This window comes from Eubalaena glacialis, chromosome 8, assembly GCF_028564815.1.
Source record: "Eubalaena glacialis isolate mEubGla1 chromosome 8, mEubGla1.1.hap2.+ XY, whole genome shotgun sequence".
NCBI lineage: Eukaryota > Metazoa > Chordata > Mammalia > Artiodactyla > Balaenidae > Eubalaena > Eubalaena glacialis.
The window spans coordinates 116,078,947-116,096,614 of record NC_083723.1 but is presented as its reverse complement, the minus strand read 5'-3'; the positions used below and the strand labels follow the sequence as shown (position 1 = coordinate 116,096,614).

Sequence of the window (17,668 nt, the reverse complement as noted above, 5' to 3'; positions counted from 1 at the left end):
CACCTCAGTTTATAGTTCATCTCTCTCATGCTACCTAAGACACAGGAGCCATTCTGAGAGGTGACGAGGAGGCCCTGGTTTTGAAGCGGGGTCCTGACACTGACCAGCCGTGTGACCCTGGGCAAATTACTCAACCTTGCTGTCCCTCAATTTCTTCATCTTTGTAGGGCTATTAATCTCACACTAGTATGAGATTAACAACCATCTCACAAAGTTGTTAGGAAGATAAAATGAGCTAATAAATGTAAAGTGCTTAGAACTGTCTGACACATGGCAAGCACTGATTAAGTGTTAGTGATTATCATCATTATTGCCACTAAGTTCTCAATGAAATTGAATGACACTGAACACACCCCTCAGGCCAACTCATAACCATTTAGTTTTCCTTCTAAGCAACTGTCTGACCACAGAACTTGAAAGGTGGGCTCCCACCGATACTTACAGTATAGTAATCAAGATTCATGTTCCTCTGTTCAGAGGGAAAAAAAACTCCAGTATTAATAAAAGCCTAGAGACGCATGGCCCAGGACCGTTGCTATACAGTAAGTCCCGTACATACGAACGAGTTCCGTTCCGAGAGCACGTTCCTAAGTCCAATTTGTTCGTGAGTCCAACAAAGTTAGCCTAGGTACCCAACTAACACAATCCGCTCTATACCACTGCTTTTACACTTCCTTCCGGACATCCTGGGCTTGAAATAAAGATACTATACTACTGTACTCTATACAGTACTGTAAAGTACACAAAACCACAGCCACTTGTAGAGGATGCACGCATGTAACAATGTACGCCAGACTCGTGAACTCACTTACATGATGGAACATGCGAATGCTTGTTCGCATCTTTGAAAGTTCGCAACTTGAAGGTTCATATGTAGGGGACTTACTATAGTATCACAATTGCTTTGCAAGTTTCACGTTAAGGGAGGTATAGTGTTTGTGGGATTTAAAATTCTCCGAGAAGGAACCAGGAATTCTGGCTGAGAGGCTAGACGCTCCACAGAAATAAACAGGAGGGAGTCCTGGGTCACAGGCCAAGGTGGGTGGCAGAAGTGGTGCCAGAAGCACTGAGCCAAAGGATGAGGCTGAAAACCAGAAGCCAGAACTAAGCAGGAGCAGAGCTATGGTCAACTGCTGAGCCACAAGGATTAGTTGAGAAGCTGTGGAAGGGCTCACCAGCCAAAATCACAAGGAGAGAGGCCAGAGCCAGGATGGGCAAGGACAAGGCCCCCAATGATGAAAGGAACAATCTGAGCTCACATGAGACAGACAAGGGTTCTGACACGGCTTGCGGCTTTTAACTTCTTAGGCCCTGCCTCTTTTGTGGTTATGTTCTGTCACGCTTGAAATTACACTTTTCCAAGCTGTCTTGTTACCCATGGAAGGTGAAATAAATAAAAGGCTGAGATCTCATTACACCACCTGGCAGATCCTCGTCTTCCTTCCCCACTGGCTGTCTCTCGAATCACTCATTGCCCAGTTACCAGCAGTAATTCGTTTTAACTCCCAAAGTAACTGAGTATATATTATATCAAATTAATGCACAATTACTAGCATGTATTGAACCCTGATATCAATCAAGCACCATGCTAAGAGCTCTCCAGTTATCTTAATCCTTCAATGGTCCAATGAGGAACTGTTATTATCCCCACTTTACAGATGAACCTGAGGCTTAGAGCGCCCAAGGTCATACTGTTAGAAGTGCCTCCTTTCTTATGTTACTCTCTATTAGCAGGCTCCTTGCTACTGAAAGGGCTCCAAATGAGAGAAAGACCATTGCAGGTAACTGCTGACATGATGAACTGAACAACCTGGAACTCGATCTCCCCCAGGGAACCCCGAAAGCTTGGGAAGAGCAGTTGAAGAGGAAGGAGCAATACTTAAATTCTCTTTACTTTCAGCAAAGAGGGTCATTTCCTCCTCTTCAGTTGCTCTGACCAGAGTCCTGAGAGCAGCCTCTGCTGCTCCTGTCAACTACTGCAACCTGCTGTGGGGGAAACGATGCAGAGAAAAATATCACAGGTTCTTTTCCTTGAAACTGAGGGGAAGGGAGAAAAAAAAGGAGAGGAATTCCCATAGGAGAAGAAAACTTATAAATAGAGCAACATGAAATGATGCCTGCAAATAAATAACACCTGTGCCAAAAGACAAGTTAAAGACAGCGGCCAAAAATGGGACAGATAAAAATAAATAACATATGCAATTTCTTCCAAAGCTGTTGCAGAAAAAGCCTTGTTTCCTTAAAAGCAAACTAAAATTTACTCTATCAAACCATGGTCGTTATTAAAATCAACATTGAAATACAGCCAATTATTATTACTGGCATGTGAATCCTGTATCAGGAGCCACTATTTTCCTTTCAAAGGAAAGAAAAAGTCAAATACACATAATACAATAATTTGCTTGCTTTTTAAAATTAGAAATATAAAATATTATGTTCATTATTATGTTCTTGTTAGAAATCAATAACAAGGAACTTAAAATTCTATAAGTGTAAAATAATAATTATTTTATGCTTATCTTCTAGAATACTACCCAGCAAAAAAAAAAAAAAGGAATGAACTACAGATAAATAAAACAATATGGACGAATCTCAAAGCCATTATGCTAAGAGAAAGAAGGCTTACAAAAACCAATACAGGTTACATTATATGATTCCATTTATATAAAGTTCTAGAAGTGAAAAAAAAAAAAAGAACCTATGGTGGGGAAAAAACCAGAACAATGGTTGCCTCCGGGTGTGGGGGGACAGGGATTGACTGTGAAGGGACATGAGGAAAATGTCTGGAGGGGTGGCAGCGCTCTCTATGTTGCTAGGAGTCTGGGTTACACAGGTGTATGCATCTGACAAAACTCAGTGAATGCAGGCTTAAGATTTGTATATTTCATTGCATGTAAATTTCATAGTAAGGGAAAAAACACTATAAGCAAATATTGAACTCTAATTACTGATATGCATGGTCAAGTATTCAGGTGGAAGTACATTGATGTCGACAAATTATTAATACTTGGAAATGCATCAAAAAGTAAGATTGAGAGGAGGATGGACAGATGGATGATTAGTGATGAAGCAAATACAGTAAAATCTAGAATCCAAGTAGTAGGTAGGCAGGTGTTTACTGTAAAATTCTTTCGAGTTTGCTATATGTTTGAAGATTTTCGTAGAATAGAGGAAAAATAAATGTACTCATCTATAAATTACAAACAGGTAAGGAAGCTAAGAAAAGGGGGGGGTGGTAGAAAAGTGAAAGGCAGAGTGAAAGGGAAAGAACAGTGAGTAAAAGGGAGAAAAGGAGAAGGGGAGTCAGACCAGTAGATGAAAGGCCCACAGAGAACAACTGAGAGCACGAAAGAACAGCCAAGAGCACCCAGGAGGTTCTGAAATGAGGGCTCTGGTCCCTGGGCAGATGTGTCCAGTTTTCACCTTGTCTCTACCAAATGCTAATAAATGTGTTCTATTTAATAAAGGAGCTTTATTCCATCCAGTGAAAAATGAAATGAGAACATAATAGAACAGTTCTAATAAAGTTATATGAAAGGCATTTAAAAGTTAATATCATTTAATAATTGCAGCAGGATTTATATATTAAAGTGAGCTTTATTACTCAAAGTTGTCAGCAGCAAAGAAAGTACATGGGATTTAGAACATGATTAACCTGGGTCCAAATCCCAGTTTCACCAGTAAGCAGAAATATGACTTTAGACAAGTTATTGATTTCTCTGAGCCTCAGTTTCCTCATTTATATATGGGAATAACATTACCTCTCTCACAGGGCTATTTTGAGGATTAAATGAGACCATGTATGTACACGGAAACAACTAGCCCAGTACCAGGTACGGCGTAATTATTTAACACAGGTTGTTCTCCTTTCCTCTTATTCTAATAATGCCACCATTACTTAACACAGCTTTGTGACACATTTTTTGAGCTGTTGGTCAGGTGAAGAAGAGCAAAAGTGTTCCAGGTCGGGGGAAGAACACAAGCAAAGGGAGAGAGAGGGACAACAGGAAACAGGTCTTTTTCTAAAGACTTCTGGAACATAGAGGTTGAGTGTAAGGGTGATGGAGGGAGGATGAAAAGGAATCAGAAAGAAGCTGAGAGGAAGACAAGGTAGGATCATGAAGGGCCTTTTATGCCATGCTAAGCAGTAGGGTCTTTTTCTTCCAGGCAATGGAGAGTCATTTACAGGTTGTCAGTAGAACAGTGACATGATCAGAGTTCTCTTTTAGAAAGAATATTCTGCTGGCTGACTGCATGGTACAACTCCAGGGACACGACTCACATAGGATGTCAAGAGAGGCAAGACATGGACTAAAAAGTATTATGACTCTGAAACCTTAAGTACCACACCTGAAAACCCTAGTGTAGTTATGGTCACCTAAGAAGTCTACAGAACGAGGATAGGACCTGGGACACCAACCTTTAAGGGACACGCAGAACAAAGGAACATCCTAAAGGTAACTGAAGAGGATATGGTCAAAGAGAATCAAATGTGGCAGATATGGACTGAAAGTATCCACTTCATTTAACAACTAAGAGGCTATTAATGACCTCGTCAAGAACAGGGTCAATCAAATGATGGGAACAAAACCAGATTTTACTAAGCTTACTCTAAAGTGGAGGTAGAGGCTGCAAGTGTGAGGCAAGCTCTCAAGAATGGTATAAATGGAAGAGAGAGAGCAGTAAATAAATGGGGACACACAGCTGAGATGACACGTTTAAGCTAGGAAGAGTTTGACAAATAGGGGGAAAGAAGTAGGAAGGATGAGATTCAAGATACAAGCGAGGAAGAGGATAACCAATGAAGGAGGAAGAACGGGATGCAGATCAGGGTTGGAGGGGCTGGCCCTGGGCAGGAGGATGGCAACCTCATCCAATGAGACAAAAAGAACAGAAATGTGCATGCAGGGGTAACTGCCCAGTGTTCTTTATTTTCTCTTTGAAGTAGGAGTTAAGGTTGTCCAAGAATGAATATGGAGAAGGTGAAGCAGGAAACTGAGGAAATTCATGAATATTTCAAAATAAATGTGTGAAAATGGAAGAGTAACCTGACTATGGGTTTAGTGTATCATTTTCTTCAGGAGGATTCAACAGCCTGGGTTTGTGAATTCACAAGTGGCCAGTCAACAGGGTTGAGATTTTGCCCTCTGAGACTTTCATTCTCTTGTTTGTTCCTTCCTCCATAAATACAATATGTCTCAAGTACCTTCTATGTGCTGGGTCTTGGGGACAACACTAAGAAAGACAAACAGGGCCCCTGCCTTTAGAGTCTTATAATATAAGAGAAAAAACAAACAGAACAAAAAACTATAATAGTAATAAGTATTATGTAGATGTTCACAATACCATGGAGAAAATGTAGGAAGTCTGCCTAACCAAGACTGGAGGGGACAGGGAAGAAGTAACATTTGAGACCTGGAGAAATGGTAGTTGGCTGGGGAAGAAGAGAAGGGAAGAGTGTTTCAGGAGGGAACATGTATGAAGGCCCTCTAAGGAACCCCGAAACAGAAAGGACATGCCACTTTGGAAGACCTGAAAGTTCTATATGCCAAAGTGTAGAGTGTGGCAGGGCTAGAGCTGTCTACAGATGGGGCCAAGTCATGTAGAGTTGGTAAGAATTTTGGATTTGAGTCTAAAAGCAATAGCAATTTGCATTTTTAAAAGACTGCTCTGGCAGTGCTGTGCCAAATAGATTAGAAACAGGCAAGAGTAGATACAAGGAGAACAGTCAGAAAGCATTTAGTAAGAATCCAGGCCAGAGATGATGGTAGTGAGCACAAAGGTGGCAACAGTGAGGAAGGACAACAGAAATAGAACAAAGTAACTGATATAAAAGAAGTAAAATCACTTAGAATGTATAACCTGAATGTGAGAAATAAGGAGGAAGGACGAATGGAGGATGACGTTCAAATTTTTAGTTTGGGAAATTGGATGGTGAGTGGCACTGATCACTGAGAAGGAACAGGTTTGACAGGAAAGCTTTTGATTTTATTTTTAGTCTGTTGAGTTTGAGGCACCTAGGAAGCAACCAAGGAGACAAGTTCAGTAAGCAGCTGAATGCACACATAGGTCTGGAGCTCCGAAGAGGTCTCTATGGAAATACAAACCTGGGGTCTGTCTACCTACGGCTGACAATAAAGCCATTGCGAGCAGATGAGATCATACAGGGAGAGGGTATAAAGTGAGCAGAGGGCCTAGGGCAGAGTCCTAGAGAACTACTTCTGCAACCCCTGAGTAGAAGGGAGAAGTAAAAGGTGAGAAGGAATGGCCAGAGGAGTAGGAGGGAAAACAGATACCTGGCAGTCAGAAGCCAAGAAAAAAAAAGTGTTTCAAGGAGAGTCAACTGTGTCTAAAGCTGAGCAGTCAAAAAGGATGAGTAATAAAACTGGTGCGATTAATTCAAATGAAGACCACACAGGATGTAGAATGGGTAGGAGGTAGGGAAGCAGAGAGAACCTATTCAAAAAGTTTAACTTAAAATAGGAGGAAGAAATGAGAGAGTGAAAAGGCCAGGGAGGACATATGAAAAACTGTGTTGAATTGTGTGATGTGTTGAATCAAGGAACCTAGGACAGGAAGAAAGTGAAGAAGGCAGGGAGGAGTGACAGATTGGGAAGAAAATGGAGGGCCCAAGGGACAAGAAGTCTTGATAACACTGAAAAACAGGAGTAAAGGAAGAAAACTGGAATAATAGAGGGCTGAAATGAGAGATTCAGATGCTTAAGTTCCATTTGCAAAAGTGGAACAAGGACAAGTAATGACAAGGTTTAGCATTCAACCAGTGAGAATGGGGAGAGTTGAAAGAGGGCAAAGTATTAAAGTCCCAGGAATAGATTAAGTCAGGGAAAGGAAAGACAAGGTGTTGTTAGGTGGGTTGTTCACATAAACACTCAGGGCATTCAGAAAGATAACAAGATAACAATGTCCTTTCCTCTTAAAGAGAAAAGGACATTGATAAGCCAGGCACCAAAGCCTAAGTCTAATGTAGATGAGATCCCAGAAAGCTGGGTGGTTTGTGGTTTTATAATATAGCCAGATATTATGAGCCTCAAAGGAGAAGAGATTTTTATAAGATGAAAGAGTAATGGTTTGGAATAGGTACTGAGGAGCTAGGAGAATGCCAACCCCACCTCACAACCCATTTGAAGAGGAGGGCAGCTTCTATTCAAGAGAGCTGCAGGGTAAGATTTTTGCAGGGAAAAAACTAAATTAGTATTATAAAAAATAACATGAGGACTGTTATGTGACAAGTTTCGGATTTTTTTTTTTAAAGGACAATAGAAGGAAACTACCTCAACATAATAAAGGACATATATGAAAAGCCCACAGCTGACATCATATTCAACAGAGAAGACTGAAAGCTTTTCCTTAAAGATCAGGAACAAGGGAAGGATGCCCACTCTTGCCACTTCTATAGAACACAGTACTGGGAATCTTAGCCAGAGCAATTAGGCAAGAAAAAGAAATAAAACGCATCCAAATTGGAAAGGAAGAAGTAAAACTGTTTGCAGATGACGTGATCTTATATGTAGAAAACACTAAAGAGTCCACACAAATAAGCTATTAGAATAAACAAATTCAGCAAAGTTGCAAAAGTTTGCAAAGTTTACAAAATCAAAACACAAAAAACAGTTGTGTTTCTATACACTAACAATGAACAATTCAAAAAGGAAGTTAAAAAAAAAATCCCATTTACGGAACAGGATAGAAAGCCCAGAGATAAACCCAAGCACCTATGGTCAACTAATCTATGACAAAGGAGGCAAGGATATACAATGGAGAAAAGACAGTCCCTTCAATAAGTGGTGCTGGGACAACTGGACAGCTACATGTAGAAGAATGAAATTAGAACACTCCCTAACACCATACACAAAAATAAACTCAAAGTGGATTAAAGACCTAAATGTAAGACTGGACACTATAAAACTCTTAGAGGAAAATATAGGAAGAACACTCTTTGACATAAATCACAGCAAGATCTTTATTGACCCACCTCCTAGAGTAATGGAAATAAAAACAAAAATAAACAAATGGGACTTAATGAAACTTAAAAGTTTTGCACAGCAAAGGAAACTATAAACAAGACGAAAAGACAACCCTCAGAATGGGAGAAAATATTTGCAGACGAATCAATGGACAAAGGATTAATCTCCAATATATACAAATAGTTCATGCAGCTCTATGTCAAGAAAAAACAACCCAATCAAAACATGGGCAGAAGATCTAAATAGACATTTCTCCAAAGAAGACAGACAGATGGCCAAGAAGCACATGAAAAGCTGCTCAACATCACTAATTATTAGAGAAATGCAAATCAAAACTACAATGAGGTATCACCTCACACCGGTTAGAATGTGCATCATCAGAAAATCTACAAACAACAAATGCTGGAGAGGGTGTGGAGAAAAGGGAACCCTCTTGCACTGTTGGTGGGAATGTAAATTGATACAGCCACTATGAAGAACAGTATGGAGGTTCCTTAAAAAACTAAAAATAGAATTACCATATGACCCAGCAATCCCACTACTGGGCATATACCCAGAGAAAACCAAAATTCAAAAAGACACATGCACCCCAATGTTCATTGCAGCACTATTTACAATAGCCACGTCCTGGAAGCAACCTAAATGCCCATTGACAGATGAATGGATACAGAAGATGTGGTACATATATACAATGGAATATTACTCAGACATAAAAAGGAACGAAATTGGGTCATTTGTAGAGATGTGGATGGACCTAGAGACTGTCATACAGAGTGAAGTAAGTCAGAATGAGAAAAACAAATATCGTATATTAATGCATATATGTGGAATCTAGAAAAACGCTACAGATGAACTGGTTTGCAAGGCAGAAATAGAGAGACAGATGTAGAGAACAAACGTATGGACACCAAGGGGGGAAAGCGGGGGCAGCGGTGGTGGTGGTGGGATGAACTGAGAGATTGGGAGTGACATGTATACACTGATGTGTATAAAATAGATAAATAATAAGAACCTGCTGTATAAAAAATAAAATAAAATTCAAGAAAAAGGGGAAAAAAATTTTTTTAAATCCCATTTACAATAGCACTGAAAAGAATAAAATATTTAGGAATAAATATTTTAACCAAGAAGGTGAAAGACTTGTATACTAAAAATGATAAAACACTACTGAAAGAAATTAAAGAAGACACAAATGAATGGAAAGACATCCCATGCTCATGGATTGGAAGGCTTAATATTGTTAAAATGTCCATACTACCCAAAATGAGCTACAGATTCAATGTAATCCCTATCAAAATTCTAGTGGCATTTTTGAAAAAATAGAAAAAACCATCCTAAAATGCATATGGAATCTCAAGGGGCCCTGAATAGCCAAAAGAATCCTGAAAAAGAACAAAGTTAGAGGCCTATCACTAATTTCAAAACATATTACAAAGCTACAGTAATTAAAACAGTATAATACTGGCATAAAGACAAACATATAGATCAGTGGAACAGAACAGAGAGCCCAGAAATAAATTCTCACATATATGATCAAATGATGTTTGACAAGGGCACCTAGACGACACACTGGGGAAAGAACTCGAAATGGATTAAAGACCTAAACCTAAGACCTAAAACTATAAAACTCCTAGGAAAAAAACATAGGTGGGAAGCTTTATGACATTGGATTTGGCAATGATTTCTTAGATGTGACACCAAAAGCAAAAATAGACAAATGGAATTACATCAAGCTTAAAAACTTCTGTGCATCAAAGGACAATCAACAGAGAGAAAAAGGCAATCTATGGAATAGAAGAAAATATTTGCAAATCATGTATCTCATAAAAGGTTAAAGAACTCCTACAACTCAACAAATAACCTGATTTTTTTTAATAGGCAAAAAACTTGAACAGACATTTCTCCAAATAAGATAAACAAATGGCCAGCAAACATACGAAAAAATGCTCAGTATCACTAATCATTAAGAGAAATGCGAACGAAAACCACAAAATGCCATATCACACCCATTAGGATGGCCAATATCAAAAAAAAAAAAAAACAGAAAAACAAGTGTTGATAAGGATGTGGAGAAATTGGGATTGTAAAATGGTGCAGCCACTATGGAAAACAGTATGGAGTTTCCTCAAAAATTTAAAAATAGAAATACCATCTGATCCAGCAATCCCACTTCTGGGTATATACCCAAAAGAATTAAAAACAGGATGTTACAGCCATATCTGCACACCCAAGTTCAATGTAGCATTATTCCCAATATCCAAGAGGTGGAAGCAACCCAAATGTCCATCAACATATAAACAGATAAAGAAATGTGGTATATACATACAATGGAATATTATTCAACCTTAAAAAAAGAAGGAAATCCTGCCACATGCTACAACATCAATGAACAATAAGGACATTATGCTAAGTGAAATAAGCCAGTCACAGAAGACAAATACTACATGATTCCACTCATATGAAGTATCTAAAGCAGTCAAACTTACAGAAACAGAAAATAGAATGGTGGTTGCCAGGATCTGGAAGGAGGAGGAAATGGGGAGTTGTATTCAGTGGGGATAAAGTTTCCGTTTTGCAAGATGAAAAAGTTCTAGAGATCTGCTGTACAGCAATATGAATATATTTAACACTACTGAGTGTACACTTAAAAATGGTCAAGGTGGTAAATTTTCTGTTAGTGTTTTTTACCACAATTTTTTAAAAGGGGGAGGGAGGGGTGTTAAATAGCACCAGAGCATGTGGAGAGAAGTCTGAGAAAAGGAAGCTATGCAGGACAATGGGGGGTTGCATTCTGAGCAGTAACCTTGAATGTCAAGGGTAGAGACAGAGCAAAATGATGCCTCCAGCCTCCTGCTACACCTCTAGTTCAAGCTGTTTCAGATCCAACTGAGAATGAGGCCTCCGACGTGCCACAGACTTAATGGGCCTTTTTTAAAGTCTCAAGACTACGCTGTGAGAAATTATTATGGTACCTTAAAGACATCCTGAACAGGGGACACGGTTATTTCCTCACATCTTCACCCAGTAGTGGCAATGGCAATAATCCTCAGCAGGTGGGAGGTTCTCCCGCCTTGAGCCAGCTGTGGCCTGGACTGGGTGCTCCTGAATAGGAAATCCTAGTTCCTACCTTGGCAGGAGGTATAAGGAGCCTTTCCTCGAGGGCTCAAACGTTACGGCTCAAATTTGCCGTAAAATGTTACAGAAAGACCCGAACGAACTTTTTGGCCAGCCCAGTAGTTTGAAAAGGGAGGAAAAGCCAAACATTATATGCTCCATACACAATTTGTTAAAACATTTCCTCTGCCCTTCTCTTTTTTATATATTAAAATTTTAAGATTCTTAGGTCTGTTCTTTATACACTAGCTAACGGAATTCAAGTGCTTAGCCTTGAGAATACTTAGAAAGAAAAGGGGGGAATGTTCCATCTTCTCCACACCTGCAAAAAAGTACACACCATGTGCATCATAAATTATCTCTGATAGTGGTGAATTGAGAACGTTCACAGAAGTACCATTGTGACTCTCCTTTCCAACGTGGAGACTTCCATTATAAAGCCTGTTCAGTTGTCTGTTTAACAAAGCAGTTATTTAGGACACCTGGATGTCAGAGAATGTTGCTATATATTTAAGACGTAGCCCTGAATCCGCAAAAGACTGCAATTTGATCGGCTCTCTTAGTAATTTGTATTAATTTTTATATAAAAACTGTTTATTTAAATCTTATTACCATGTTAATCCAGAAGAGGAACTCTGGCACTTTCTTCTCCCCACAGACCTGAAAGGCTAATAAAACCCATGACTCCCTGGAATTCCTTATTCAAACAAAAGGTTTGAAAGTCTAAGTCTCATTTAAATGAACTAATGGGTTCATTAGTTTTGTTGTTGCTAATGGGTTAGATGAGGAAAATCACAGGGGTTGCAGGTAGCAGACTCAATGTCTAGCAGTGGGCACTATTAGAGATCAAGAGACCATAGCGGGAAACGGAAGGACCACCCAAGGACACGTGTGAGTTCCAACCCTCTACTATTACTAGGGAAGTCCCTTGTCTCTCTCTAGGCGGCCCTCAATTTCTCCCCGTTCTGATCTCGCTGCAGTAATCTGTGTCCACTGAAGGACAAGTGTTAATAGCTCTATACAGTTTCCATCTTTCAGAACTGGGTACAACAAGAAGCCTTTGTCTTTGAGGTTTTAACATTTGCTTTCCTTTTACACCACACTGTTTTACAGAGACAAGCACAGCTAAACAAGATTTTAACCGTAGGCCCTTTTGGACTGTTTTGTTGCTGCATGCGAAGGCGGGGGGGGGGGGGGGGGGGGGGGGGATGGGGGCTGTCAGATACTTACCAGTGTTTTCCATAGAGCCAGTGGCCTCCCCATGTCAGCAGGCAGATCCCAGCTGTAGTTTTCTTCCAATGATTTCGAAGTGTTTTAAAGAACACAGTCATCTTCTCTCAGGGATTTGCTAGATTAGTTGAGGCAGAAAAGAAAAATATAATTGCCCAAGGGAATTGTGCAGAGTCCCTATGACTGTCTTCGGTTCTTTCATCCTCTCCATGTTTTCCTTCCTCCCTCCTTTTCCTTCCTAGTTACATCATCTTCATGTTCTCACCCACCCACCTACCCATTCTTTCTTTCTTCTTTCTTTCTTTCCTTCCTTTCTTCCTTCCTTTCCTTCCTTCCTTTCTTCCTTTTTCTTTCTTTCTTTCTTTCTTTCTTCCTTCCTTCCCTTCCTTCCCTTCCCTTTCCTTTCCCTTCCTTCCTTTCTTTCTTTCTTTCTTCACTTCTTTCCACCTAAATTACACTTTTTTCTTCTCTCATCACTTTTTCTTAGAAGGAAGGGGGAGAGGAGCAGGAAGAGAAGAAGGGAATTCTAGGTGTCCTGTCTTTGCTTTCTTCTTACAGTCATTATACCGCTATTTAAGAGTATCTGCTTATCTGGGAATTCCCTGGCCGTCCAGTGGTTAGGACTCGGCACTCTCACTGCCAGGACCTGGGTTGGATCCCTGGTCGGGGAACTAAGATCCCGCAAGCCGTGTGGCACGGCCAGAAAAGAAAAGGAAAAATTTTAAAAAGAGTGTCTGCTTATCCATTATATATAAAGTGTATATCATCAAATTAGTAATCAAATTAGTAATGTAAAGGGATTATTCAAAATAGGAGAAAACACTAGGCCCTCAATAGAACATTCACAGAAAACTCGATGAAGAGGAAATGCACGTAGCTCTGTAAAAATGCTCAACTTCCTGAGTAATCAAAGACATGCAAATTACAAAGAACTATCACTATTCACCTATAAAATTACCAAAATTTTTAAATGATTATACTCACTGATGACAAAATGAGATAGACACACACTCCTATACGGAAGGTAAACTAGCATAACTTTACTCAAAAACAAAGTGACCATATAAACCTATTCTGTTTCTTTTCGTCACAGCACTTATCCTGTGATGATCCTTATGTGCTAGTTTGTTTATTAACTTACCCCACTGGAATGTAAACTCCGCGAGAGTAAAGATTTTGACTGTTCTGGTCACTGCAGTATCCCTGTGTCTAAAATAAAACCTGGCACATAATAGCCATTCGGTAAATAACTGTTGAATGTGATGGGGTTCAAGACATGCTACCCCAAAATATGGCACCTTGGCAGAGTGGATATTTTAAGCGGAAGGAGTTTGGGAAAACGGCAGAAGCAGGAAGGTCACCCTGACCCCCTCCCCACCTTGCCCTTCTTCCCTGAAACAGATCATAAAACCCTCCAGTGAGAGGTGCCTGCCCTATACCCAGCAGGAAGGATCGATTTGTCTCCAAAGAAAAAGAGATGCCAAGAAGAATCCTAACACGCAGGCCTTGCTAAGTTTCCCATTTGCTGTAATTACCTCATACCCTTTACCCTATCATGCTCCTCCACGACTGTCTAAAATAAAATACTCGGGCCTGTTTCCTTGGGTCTTCATTTCTTTATGAAGGCTCTCGTATCATGTAAAACTTACATTGAGTAAACTTGTATGCTTTCCTCCTGTTGATCAGTCTTTGTCAGTTTAATTTCCAGACCTAGCTAGGGACCCTATGAAGGTTAAGGAACACTTTTCCCCCACTACATTAAATTTTTTTTCACTAAGAATTTTTGTTGATGTGGAAAAAACTAAAAATATAATGTTAAGTAAAATTAGCAGGATTAAAAAGCCTTATGTAATTGGTATTTAACAATTATGTTCAAACATGAATATAAATGAAAAAAAATACCAGTAGAAATAAACACACAGAAATTTTAAGCAATTCCCTCTTGGTTGTGAGAAAATGGGTGACATTTATTTTACATCTTAAATTGCAATGTATTTTCTAAATTTTCTAAAAATAAATATAAATTATTTTCTAAACAGATACAGAAAATTTTTATGACTTTGTGTGCATGAGGTAAACAGACCAAGAAAAAAAAATCTTCAGCTTCTGCTGAAGATTCTAGTTCTTTTATTACTCCCTTTAACCACAAAGACTCTCTTCTTGACCTAACTTTAATCAGGCTCCTCTGAGCTCTGCCGGACAAGGCCCTAGCTTGGGCTTCCCTCTCCGCCCTTGTAGAATCCAGTTTGAGCAAGAATCCCACTTAGTTTAGTGAAAATCCCCCACCTCCACCACTGGTATCTGACCACCCTGGATATCTGACCACCCTGGATATCTTATCACCCTGGTCTGCCTTCAGCAAGAGCTCTACTGAGTCAGCCTAATAAGAATTCCCCTTAACCCTGATGTTCCCTCTTAGTAATTTTCCATCCACTGATGCCCACCCTGCCCCTTGGCTATAAACCCCCATTTGTCCTCGTTGGAGTCAGAGTTGAGTCCAACCTCCTTCCCCCACTCCAAGACCACCACTGCAGTGGTCTCTATATCCACCCAGATGCCTCTCCCTACCCTTGAGTAAAGTCTGCCTTACCATTCTTTAACAAGTGTCACTACATAATTTTTTCTTTAACACTACCATTGGTTAAAATTCTTCTCAAGGCCAGAAACATCCTTATCACCAGCAACAATGAAGCCAGTGTCAGGGAGCCCCCCTTCCTGTGAATCAGAGCCACAGTACAGGATGGTACGTAAAGGAACCCAAAGGCACATGTGATAATTAGATGCCTCTCCATCGCATCCTAAAGCACTCGTTCATTCAGCGTGCTAGACTCTGTGCTGGGTGCTAGGCAGAGAAGCACAAGTCTCTATTCTCAAGTGCTGGCAACTGTTAAACCCACAAGTGCAAAACAATTACACAATTTATGATTGTAATACAGTGGGAAGATGTTGAGGGGTAAGTCATGGCTCTGTCAGAAGCCACAAGAATGACCCAATGTAGACTGGTGGTGACACGGTAGTCCATCGTTGGGGGAAGTCTTCCCAGAAGGCGTGACATTTACCCGGGGTCTTGGAGAATGAGGAGTACCAAATGAGCAGCTAAAGAGACTGATGTGCATAAAGGCATAAATGATAGCCAGGTATGTTCAGGGAAACACAGGTGGGTAGTCAGGTATAAAGAGCAGGGTAAATATGGAAGGTGAGAACAAGGCCTCTCAAACTCTAGTGTAAAACTTGTTAAAATGCAGATTCTTGGGCATTACCCCCTGAGAGTCTGACTTGTTCTGGTTGGGCTGTTAGTGAAACCGAGCAGGACCCTGTGGGGCTCCTGGGCAGGAAAGCCTTTCTGTGTCTCCCATTTCTAGACATTCCGAGTTCCAAAGGGCAGGTTCAAACAGTTGCTAATCAGGGAAGGGAAGGGATACAGAGAGAAGGGAACAGCAGTCAAAAAACATTAGTGCAGCCTTGGGGCAGGGTCCTGGGTCCACCTCAAGGGATACACAGAACAATATCTTTGAGCTCTTCCACAGAACTAAAACCCGCAACAAATGGAAGATGTTAACTACTTGATGAAGCAATCTTCATTTCAGACAGGTCACAGTTTAATAACCTCGAGAATCACAGAAGCTCATCAGAAGACCACCTGAGGCCAGATTAGATTAAAGGATAGCAGGCCCTGCACACACCCTGATCCTTATAAGCAACCCCGCCCTTGAACCATTGCTATAAAACTCCTCACCAAATCCCCCTGGGTTGGGACACACAGTTTTTGAGGGCATTAGCCTGCTGTGTCCCCCTCTGCCTGGCAAAGCAATAAAGCTATTCTTTTCTACTTCACCCAAAACTCCGTCTCCAAGATTCGATTCGGCACCAGTGCACAGAGGCCGAGTTTTTGGCATCATCATCTTCATTATTAATGAGTACTCCCATGCTTCTAGTGGAGGTCAGCACCACACTCTTGAGAAATAGTAGTCTGGAGATAAAGGACGGGGAAGGTCGGGGAGGTTCAGAAAAGATCAGGAAGGACCTTGACTCCACGCTAAAGACTTTGGATGTTACATTGAAAATGATGAAAAACCTTGAAGGGATTTAAGCAAGTGAGTGATAGGATCACGTTTGGACTGTAGAAAGATCACTTTGTAGCAGAATGGAAAATGGGCTGGAAGAAGCTGAGCTAAAAGCTACAGAGAGCCAGTAGCAAGTTACTACCACGATCTCTAGGCACATAAACAAAGGAAGGAGCAAAGGAGACAGAGAGGACAGATGTGGCAGATCTTTAGAAAATAGAATCTAGCAGCCATTGGTGATCAACTGATTGTAGGAGGTGAGAGAAGAGGAACCAAGCCAGTTTTGTACTTGGGCAACTTACTGAATAGTGATTTCAATCATTAGAGTTGGATTGTAGGTTCATGAAGAAAAGTGTTGGAGATATTGAGTTTGAGATGCCTGTGGGGCATCCAATGGAAATGATCAATGGATGTCTGGACTTAGCAGTTTGAAGCCAGGAGAAATTGTCTGGATGGAAGATATAGATTTGGAACTCATCAGTGTGAAGGAGATAAAGTTGGAGTACAGGTAAAATATCCAAGGCAAGGACAGAAGTTAGAGAACAATCTAACAGTCGTTAAGAGTCTGTTTTAAGGCCACCCATGACCCACTGGAACTCCCTTTGTGTCACAAATGAATGGGTCTGCGTATTACAAAACTACTGTGGAAACATGCAGGCAACCAAGTGTAGTGGAAAGAGCACTGGTCCAAGGGTCTTGAGGCCTAGTTTCTAGTCCTACTTTTGTTACTTACTGGCAGTGAGAGCCTGGGTAAATCATTTAACCTGTCTCTATGTTCTCATTAGTAAAATGAGGATACATCTGCTCTGATTAACTCATTTGGCTGCGAAGATCACATCTGATGGGGCTGTGAATGCACTTTCTTCCTTAGTAAAATGAGAATACAGCTGCTCTGCTTAACTCATTTGGCTGTAAAGTTCACATCTGTGAGGGGTATGGATGAACCTTGTAAATTTTTCCGGATTTAAGTCATCATCAAATATGTAATATATTAGCTAGCAGTGTATATGCCTTCTAAGTACCCAACAGAACTCTTATTCCCCAATCTCAGTAAAAACTTAAATTTTTACTGAACAAATAAAATTTGGCACGTAATAGCCATTCGATAAATAACTGTTGCATGTCTCGTCCGAAATTCATGGGTTTTTGTTTTTTTTTCCCCAAGAACTCCCCAATTCTGATTGTATTCGACCCTCCTCACCATACGGCGGGGCTTTTCTCACTAGACTTGGGACCCCACAATGGGCAGGTTCTGTCTGTGCATCTCTAGCAAAC

General features: G+C 40.4%; 1 protein-coding gene across 3 annotated transcripts in view; it reads right to left on the bottom strand.

Moving 5' to 3' along the window:
- The window catches only part of AGK (acylglycerol kinase), a 126,041-nt gene that overhangs the window by 68,007 nt on the left and 40,366 nt on the right, over positions 1–17,668 (bottom strand). For all 3 annotated transcript variants that reach the window (XM_061198110.1, XM_061198112.1, XM_061198111.1), the window contains one exon: positions 12,330–12,447. In XM_061198110.1, coding sequence (XP_061054093.1) covers positions 12,330–12,430 — 101 coding nt within the window. In that variant the 5' untranslated portion in view covers positions 12,431–12,447. The remainder of the gene's footprint in view (positions 1–12,329; positions 12,448–17,668) is intronic.